At 35.5% G+C, this 10,006-nt stretch overlaps 2 protein-coding genes across 2 annotated transcripts; one reads left to right on the top strand and one right to left on the bottom strand.

Annotated features, from left to right (window-relative positions):
* Positions 1-2,543: 2,543 nt before the first annotated feature.
* On the top strand, positions 2,544-4,077 carry LOC106753198 (acyl-coenzyme A thioesterase 13). The gene is made up of 3 exons (XM_014634989.2): positions 2,544-2,791; positions 2,887-3,036; positions 3,661-4,077. The coding sequence occupies exons 1-3, from the start codon at positions 2,621-2,623 to the stop codon at positions 3,802-3,804; spliced, it is 465 nt and encodes a 154-aa protein (XP_014490475.1). The 5' UTR covers positions 2,544-2,620; the 3' UTR covers positions 3,805-4,077.
* A 319-nt stretch (positions 4,078-4,396) lies between these two features.
* Positions 4,397-9,284, bottom strand: LOC106753197 (calcium-dependent protein kinase SK5). The gene is made up of 7 exons (XM_014634988.2): positions 8,591-9,284; positions 7,527-7,670; positions 7,276-7,428; positions 7,040-7,155; positions 5,136-5,303; positions 4,832-5,056; positions 4,397-4,708 (listed from the first exon to the last, which is right to left on the bottom strand). Exons 1-7 carry the CDS (start codon positions 9,141-9,143, stop codon positions 4,574-4,576), a joined length of 1,494 nt encoding a protein of 497 aa, XP_014490474.1. The 5' UTR covers positions 9,144-9,284; the 3' UTR covers positions 4,397-4,573.
* Positions 9,285-10,006: the final 722 nt, after the last annotated feature.

Genomic DNA, 10,006 nt, shown 5'->3' with positions numbered 1-10,006 from the left:
ACTAACCAACCATGTCTATACTAAAGCAACAGGTCCTTGGTCGTGAAAATCAACATTTTAACTCAACATCCTTCAAAAAAATCTCACCAACTTAGGACCAAGCACAAACTAGGAAGCGCCTCTACCAAAGCATGGGAGCAGCGTTGAACTTTTAGTATAGATTTCTTTTTTTCCACTGGTAAGCAATTACAACCACTCTGTAATCGATTATAGTGGCACATAAGTGTCAATCTGACTCTTCCTCACAGCAACACTTGTATCAAATAATAACCAACCATGTTTATACTAAAGTAACATGTCATTGGTCATGAAAATCAACATTTTAACTCAACATCCTTCAAAAAATCTCACCAACTTAGGACCAAGCACGCACTTGGGAGCGCCTCTACCAAAGAATGGGAGCAACGTTGAACTTTTAGTAGAAATTTTTGTTTTTCCACTGGTAAGCGATTACAACCACTCTATAATCGATTGCACAGGCACAAAAGTGTCAATCTGACTCTTCATCATAGCAACACTTGTCTGAAATACTAACCAACAATGTCTATACTAAAGCAATAGGTCGTTGGTCATGAAGCTCAACCTTTTAACTCAACATCCTTCAAAAAATCTTACCAACTTAGGACCAAGCACGCACTTGGGAGAGCCTCTACCAAAGAATGGGAGCAACGTTGAACTTTTAGTAGAAATTTTTGTTTTTCCACTGGTAAGCGATTACAACCACTCTATAATCGATTGCAGAGGCACAAAAGTGTCAATCTGACTCTTCATCACAACAACACTTGTATGAAATACTAACCACCAATGTCTATACTAAAGCAATAGGTCGTTGGTCATGAAAATCAACCTTTTAACTCAACATCCTTCAAAAAATCTCACCAACTTAGGACCAAACACGCACTTGGGAACGCCTCTACCAAAGCATGGGAGCAGCGTTGAACTTTTGGTACAAATTTCTGTTTTTCCACTGGTAAGCGATTACAACCACTCTGTAATCGATTACACAGGCACATAAGTGTCATTCTGACTTTTCCTAACAGCAACACTTGTATCAAATAATAACCAACCATGTCTATACTAAAGCAACAGGTCATTGGTCATGAAAATCAACCTTTTAACTCAACATCCTTCAAAAAATCTCACCAACTTAGGACCAAGCACGCACTTGGGAGCGCCTCTACCAAAGCATGGGAGNATGAAAATCAACCTTTTAACTCAACATCCTTCAAAAAATCTCACCAACTTAGGACCAAGCACGCACTTGGGAGCGCCTCTACCAAAGCATGGGAGTAGCATTGAAGTTTTAGTACAGATTTCTGTTTTTCCATTGGTAAGCGATTACAACCATTCTGTAATCGATTACACGGGCACATAAGTGTCAATCTGACTCTTCCTCACAACAACACTTATATCAAATAACACGCCGAAGGTCTCATTGGGAGCTCTTCAGCCAGGACTGGGTAGCAACCCTCAAGTTTTGGTACAAAAGGCCAATTTTTTTCTGGAAAGGGAGGTAAGCGATTACCAGTCCAACTCCTCCTTAATATAGGGGCACATCAAATTTGACCCATAATGAATGAACTCACTCAACCAAAACACAAAGAAAGAAAACGAATTTCAAGAAGAATTAATCAAAAATAGTTTAGGTATATTGATTTGCTATAATTATGTAAAAATGTGTAAAATTTTTCAACATTATACTTGTATACAATGTCTATTCACTTGGTATAAAATCAGAATCAAAACAAACAAAACATTTCTAATGCTATATTAATCCAAAAGACGTCATTGGTGGCCCCAAGCGAGACTTCCTCTTAGCATTTCAATGGTGGACAAAGTCAAACGACTTCCTCCAGAGAATAGGTGGACCCAAGCACCAACGAACAACGATGAAGAAAGACGACCTCGGTGGCGGAGCGAGAGCTTCGAATGGTGGAGCGAGAGGTTCGAATAGAGCGAGAGTTTTGAATGGTGGAGCGAGAGTTTCGAATAGAGCGAGAGTTTCGAATGGTGGAAGGAAAGTTTCGAATGGTGGAGCGAGAGTTGAGAATAGTGGAACGAGAGTTTCGAATGGTGGAACGAGAGTTGAAAATGACGAAACTGATTAGAGAGAGTTTCAAATGAAAAAAATGGTGAAGACGCCAATAGATTTTTCAACTTTTTGCTTTCTAAAAGTGCCCTCAAAAACTCATTTTATCGTTTTGAAAAAATTATTTAAAACAACAAATGACAGAACGACACGTGTCGTTGTCAATTTGTTGTCAAATTAGTGTTGTTAAAGAAACATTATCCTTATTTTATTTTATTTTATTGAGTAATGATTATTTTCATAATGTTATTCTAGATAAGCTAATTTATTTGAGTGTGTTGATTATTTATACTGGGTAGGAAAATTATGAGATTATTCTTATTTATACGGCTATTAATTTGAAGATAATATATGTTATTAAATAGACTGTAAAATGTGCATAAGTATGATTTCCAATATATTATGATAATTAAAAACGAAGGATTGAAAGTCAACTTTGGGCAAGGAAGAAAAAAGTGAAATTTTGGGAAGATATAAAATAAAGAAAATAAATTAAGGAGAAGTTTGGAATTGGATGGGGAGAGAGTGAAAATGGAGTTGGAAGCAGTGAAGAGGTACTTGGAGAAAGGAGTGGGATCATCATCGGAGGTTGATGGGTTGCCACCAAGGTTTCTGGAACCCCTAATAATGAATTCGCTTAAGGTTGATCTCATCGAACCTGGTCGCATTCTCTGTTCCATGAAGATACCTCAACGTTTACTCGTACGTGTACTCGCTCACGCCTTTTTCTTCTTTGTTTTTATTTTTGTATTTTTATTTTCTCGTTTTAATTCTCTTTTTGGATTTTGTTTGTGGAGAACGCCGGCAATACGTTGCACGGTGGTGCCGCCGCTGCGCTGGTGGATGTGGTGGGTTCCGCCGTGATTCCCACCGTTGGGTATTCAGGTCCCAATACGGGGGTTTCCGTTGAGATTAATGTTTCCTACTTGGATGCTGCCTATGTCGATGTATCTCACCAAACTATCTATCTCCTTTGATTATTGATTTGATATTTGTTATAATGATCCATTTACTTGATAAATGAATCATAGTAACATTTATTGGTTTGAGTGACTGATTTTTGTTCCTTTAATTGCTCTTCAAAATGCAAGGGGTCATCTTTGGTGTTTCTTCCTTGGACTTTCTCTCACGTTGTGTTGAATTGAGTAACAGTGCCGTTAGAAGAACATTAGTTTAGTGTGTATTCGGGGTGAAGGGGGTAAACGGGATGTGGGTTTTGAATTTCCGAGACTTGGTTGCTGAAATGTGTAGTTTTGACCAAACATGTTGCTCAAGTTCTAGACTTGGCCACCTTAACTTCCTGAATGTTTGGGAACTATTTTGCAAATGATCAGCTGAAAAGTAAAAATCTTTATTTCTGCCTTTTCTATGTTAGGTAGGTGAGGGTGTTGTGTGTTGGAGAACTTGATTGGTTGCATGAAGTATTCTTTGAATTATTGCAATACCACTCTGATTGTTTCAAACATGTATTTGGAGGAGTGGAATTTAAGGAGTTGTTATTGTGGTTTCTGATAATGGATTTAATGCAAGAATATTACTGCAGTAATAATACTTTTACATTGTTGTGTAAGGAGGAGATTGAGATCGAGGCCAGAGCACTGCGTGTTGGGAAGGTTGTTGCTGTTATAAGCGTAGAGTTCAAGAAGAAAAAAACTGGTAAAATTTTTGCCCAGGGACGACATACCAAATTTCTTCCTGCTTCCAGTAAAATGTGATGGACCAAATTGCACCCAAATAAACGGTTCAAGTTATATGTTTTCTCGTCCTTCTGATTAAGTTTCCTCCATCTCATGCAATTACTTCAACACTTTGAATTTTCTGTATCAGTTCTTGTTGTTACATAGGGGCATTTATGCTCGAAGTTGTTCTCGACCTTTTTTATTTGAATCTTATAATGTATGCATATATTTGAATCTTGATAATTATTTTTACTTAAATCTTCATTTAATGATGGATGGATATAAAGTCATGTGGAGCGATTCTTGCTCTTTATTGGCCTTCTGAGCTGGTCTATTCCAATTCCGTTCCTTAATGACACTCGCACTTCATTATGGCAATCGTATAATTTATTTGTCCCGTTTCATTTTATACAAATTAGCTCAATGAAGGAGTAAATCTTGCGAGATTTACTTGTCAGTGGAGTAACAGATCAGCTAAATAGACATTTCCTTGTCATTGTTCTCTCTCTTGTTTTAAGGTTCTAAAGCATAAATTCTTAATTGATTCTCATTTAACCACACTGCGTCTGTAAAAAGTTAAAGTGAAAATCTCATCATGCTGCTTGTGTAAAAAGTTAAAGGGAAAATATAACGCAGTCCAATTCTTTTCCTTTTCTAAAACTATACAGGTACCGAAGGTCATTTTTTAACCATGGGTCTATTCATAAATGCAAGTTTTGGTCAGGCTACTCAAGTTGTCCATACTCACCAAAGTTTTTCTTGTTCAAAATTTCATCAACAAATAGTTATTTTAAGGTACAATTATTTAATCATCAGACCCATGTCCTATAATTCCCAGAGCATCTCTGAAGTTGAGGGTGCTCCTCATGGTTCGCCTGCCGATTCCTCCATTGCCCTTTCTCATCATGGCAGCAAATTCCCCATAATCTATCTGTCCATCCTGCACAACAAATCTTCCATTAACCCAAAGAACAGGTTTCCAACTTTATAATCAAGTGTTGAAGAAACTTATGACAACTACAAACAAGCGCTAGATAACAGGAAAATAAAAACGAATGCTTACGTTGTCTTGATCAATTTCTTTGACAATTTCATCAATATGGACATCCTCCAAACCGAAATCCTTACAAGCCTGTTGTATCTCATCAATGGTTATGTAACCACTTCCATCTTTGTCAAAATAGGAGAAAGCTGACACCAGATTTTCCTCCCTCTCCAACTTATTCAAGTGAACCGTAGCAGCAATGAATTCACCATAGTCAAGTGTCCCACTGTTATCAATATCTGCCTGTAACGTGCAAGATCATACATCTCGTTCAACAGTTAAATAGCAAAACATCACAGATAACAAAAGCAAATGGTCTTACTGCATCCATGAGATCCTTGATTTCAGACTCCATTAGATCAGATCCCACCCGCTTTAACCCTTCTTTTAGCTCATCAAATGTTATAGTTCCACTATTATCTGCATCGATCATCTTAAATAACTCCTTCAGACCACCAATTTCTTCCTCAGAGAGCCTCTCCGCAATAACCTTTAAAGCATACAAAATTGTAAATATCACGGTATTAGGATTTGACATGGAATACTAGGAAATGGATTTCAACTCCCCATTCAAGACGAGTTTATGATAGAATTAGAAAATCAAGCCATTAAGTCAAAGCTGAAACACTTGAAAAAGATTTAATACTCAAACTAAGCAAACACAACTATGGCCCATAATTGGGAAGAAAGTGACAGCAATTCATTTGTTTTTATTTATGACAATACAACTGAAGCACAACATAAAAAATTGGCATTGATAAAAAAGAAAATCAGAAAAAAAAAACGGACTTAAAGAAACAGTTTTACATAATAATCATGCCAAATGTAAAACAAGGTCACGTTCCTTCAGAAACCCTGCAAGCCACATCTTCCAATTTTAAGGTTAATCCTTGAAAAACAATACAACTGTGTCAGGTTGAGGATGTCTTTGGTCCATATCGAACACACGCATAGGATAATGGAGTTCATATTCATAACAGAGAACCAAACTAACAGAAAATAAAAGAAAAAATCAGACTTCATATAAATGAAATTCATCTAACTGATGACAGCTGCTGATAAAAGACATTAGCCTCCACCCAGTATATCGGTTCCTAGTTCTAATGTATGTATAATATGCCCTTGCTCTTGCTTTGGTGATAAGGGTAGTTAAGAGCCTGAGCAAGAGTTAATCTATATTTAATGTGTTTTTAACAACAGTACAACGTGGACATATAAAAAGCCATTGATCATATTCACTATATAAAATTCTTCAAATTCAAAATTTGTAATGTTCCCCTATGGGATAAAGATTCAAAAACTTTTGGTCCAAACAGATGTCCGGTGATTCTTTGAGAGAATCTAATGCCTATCGAAACTGGTTGCATTCCTGGAGGCAAAAACACACTCATATACCAATGTTTATAAATGTTTTTCTATCGAATTCTTCTTTCCATTCGGTAAAAAGCCGACTAAATAAAAAAAAAAGTATAAATTAAAGAGATTTATTATACCGTGTTGTACTGAAAAATAAAATAATGATAACTCATACAACATAAAGTGCAAAAGCCCAGAACCAAAAAGAATAGAAAAATGAAGTTCATATTACACAACGAAAAATAGCTATTGATTGTTATATAATAAACTATCAAAATTAAAACACATGACAATTATTTACTATAAAAATAATCATAGCATTTTTCTAAGTAATCACAACAATAAATTGTATTTTTCTCTTTACTTATTTCTTTCACTCTTATTAAAATACCACTCTTACTAAATATATCTACACGTGTAGAAAATGATCAAATTACACTATAGTAACTACAAAAGTATTACATCATCTTTAACCATTCATCATATTATAATCTCATAGTATTGATATAATCAATTTAGAAATTTACGTTAGTAAAATTCATCTTCAATCATAAGCATGATAAAATGGTCCACTGCCAAGATCTAACTATACGTCACATTGCAAATGAAAATATCCATTCCCACGATCAAGGAGTCATGATATTATGAATTTTAAGTAGTAAATTAAAAATTTAAAACGAGTGATTTTTTGAAATTAAAAGTTAAGAGAAATTATAATTAACCGAATTTCTACCAAAGATGGATATAACTAACAATCCATTCTAAAAGAAGACAAAACAAGGTATTTATAAGAGATTAAATTGTTTTTAAATGGTCAGCACTCAGCACATAGAAATCATTACGCCCAACTAAAAAGGTTTACAGTCTTACACGTAAAGCCATCTTTTTAAGTTTGTTCATTGCAGAGAACTGCTTCAGGCGTGATAAAACAGCAGAATCAAGAGGTTTATCTGGTGCAAGGTTGTCATCAACAATCCATGGGTGACCTGACACAGAAACCACACAACAAGTGCTACAAGTTTGAACTCCTTTCCCAAAATTGTGCAAATATTCACAAAAATCATGCTGGTTGCTTGCATAATATAAAATATGTTGAATAGACTCACAGAGTACTTTGTGAGCTGTAAGCCTTGTTTTTGGATTCCGATCAAGCATTTTTCGAATAAGATCCTTGGCACTGTCTGAAATGCTGGGCCATGGCTCGGACTGGAAATCAAGTCTTCCTAGTAAAATCTGTCGGAAAATCCCCTGCTCAGTTTCTGGAGATGACAAAAATGGCAGAGAAGTATCAGTAACGATGAAGGATACACACGAAGAAAACAATTGATAATTTAAGGTGAAGTTGACATGTAACTACCAGCCCAAAATGGTGGCACCCCACTTAATAAGATGTACAAAATAACACCAGCACTCCAAACATCTGATTCAGGTCCATAATGCTTACGCAACACCTCTGGGGCAACATAGTACGGGCTTCCAACAACGTCACAGAAGGTCTCACCTGAAAAGTACATCATTTTGTTAACCAAGAACAATATGGAAGGGATTCCAGATTATCTGCAAATGATTGTGTTATAGATACCATATTAAATCATACATCAGTCATATGTATCAACTAATAACTAAACCATTTATGGATTGCTGGTTCGTTATATACACCATATTGCCTTTCTAGCTTCATCTCCGTTGAACCCAATAAAAACCATAAAAATAAAATCCACCTTTTCATATATCCCCCGAAACATAAAGATCGTGATTTCAATTCAATCTACGAGACAAAAATAGAATTCATCACATTTTGTATTTTGGTATTAAACTATATCTGTATCTAAGATGACATGGATTTGTCATCCACTTGGAATCAGATTTGTAAAATTAGTGAAAATTCATTAATTGCTGCTCAAACCAACAATTGCCGCTTTTACAGAAAAAGAGTAATAAATAAATAGGCTTATATCACCATTTAATGAAAATCTCAGCAACCACTAGGCCAAGAGGCTCGACTTCATAGCATATTTTTCATATAAAAGCACTAAGAAAACACCAAGCCAGAATCAACTACTATGAAGCATTCTAAAATATGATTCTGTATTTCTGCTTCAAACCAGCAACAAGCAGGCGGAAATTGATCGATCGATCCAAATTAAACAATGACTCAGCATCAATCAAGGGAAAGATAAGACAAAATAATGAAAACCAGAAGCAACAATTTTTGTTAAAGTGATGATTGAGGTTAGAAGCGGAGCTACTGTTAACGCGCAAAACGATTTCACTACCTGATCGAAATGAACGCATTCACATTCATCCTTAAACAGGACCCCACCAGCAATAACTAACCTCGAATCGATCGCATTCAGAACTAACGTCAGATCGCAGTGAGCACGAAAAGAGAATGATGAATGAAATAGATCGGAAGCAAACCTGGCTTATAAAAGACAGAGAGACCAAAATCGGTGGTTTTGAGCTTGGCATCTTCCTCAACAGTGTCGAAGAGAAAGTTCTCGGGCTTGAGGTCCCTGTGCATGACTCCAAGGGAGTGACAAGCCTCGACAACCTCAAGAATGGTCTTGATGAGGTTGGCGGCCTGGCGCTCACTGTAGTGGCCCTTCTGAACGATCCTGTCGAAGAGCTCGCCTCCTTCGCAGAGCTCCATGACGAGGTGGACGGAGGAGGTGTCCTCGTAGGTGCCGTGGATCCTCACCACGTTAGGGTGTTCCGAGAGATGGTGCATTATCTGAATCTCTCTCCAAACGTCATCGTAGTCTTCCTTGCACAGAAGCTTGCGCTTGGGGATTGACTTGCAGGCGAAGGTGCGACCTGTGGCGTTGTGCGTGCAGAGGAAGGTCGTGCCGAATTGCCCCTGGCCCAGCTTCCGACCCAGCGTGTACACCTCCCTCAGGTTCTCTGTTCGGTACGGTAGCACCCACGCAGTCTTCGGTGCGCCCCCGCCACTGCCCGCCTGAGACTTCGACATTGCCAACACTCTATCTTTCTCCCTGCGACTCTGAGTCAGATAAAAGGAAACCAAGAAAGGAAGACCCAGTAAAAATTGAAAACAAATAAATAAATAAACAAACAAATTTTGTGTTTTGTGTGCGTGACTTCAAGTCTTACCACCTAAGACACGCCACTCTCCTGTTTTTATACTACTTTTCTATGTGAACTCATCAACTTTAAGCTCTTACAAAAATAAATAAAATTAAAATTATAAATAATTGTAAGAAAAACTTTTCTTATTCATTCTAAAAGAATTGTTAACTATTTTGTCAAGAAATTATTATTTTATATTTATGAATTAAATATGTTTTTAATTTTTTAAATTTAGATATAAAATTATAATTAATTTTTTATTTTAAATTTTAATATATTTTTTTTTCAAATTTAATAATAGATATAGTTTTTTAATTTAAAAAATTTAATTTTATATTAAATTGTATTTTTTATTGTCATAAATTATGTTAAATAATATAAACAGTTTAAATATTAATATATAAAAAAATAAGTAATTAATTCAAAAAGCTTATATTTATTCATTTTAAAATTTAAAACTTAAATTTTATTAAAACATAAAATAAAGATAAATTTTAATTTTATATTTAAATTTAAAAATTAAAAAGACATTTATTTATTATATTTATTTAGTTTGTTGATTTTAATAAATACTTAAAGTTCGTCGGAATATCATGTCAACTCTGAAGCCACATTATATTTTACAGTAATTCATGTACTAAGTTGTTAAGAAATTACTTCAGAGTTCGGACACACTACAATTAACTAGTTACATTTCAGCAAAATAAAATTTAGGTATAATTTTTGCAACCTGGCATATTTAGAAAT

The sequence above is a fragment of the Vigna radiata genome, unplaced genomic scaffold, assembly GCF_000741045.1.
Source record: "Vigna radiata var. radiata cultivar VC1973A unplaced genomic scaffold, Vradiata_ver6 scaffold_230, whole genome shotgun sequence".
Taxonomy (NCBI): Eukaryota; Viridiplantae; Streptophyta; class Magnoliopsida; order Fabales; family Fabaceae; genus Vigna; species Vigna radiata.
The sequence above is the reverse complement of the archived record's forward strand: the minus strand, read 5'-3'. Positions and strand labels throughout refer to the sequence as shown.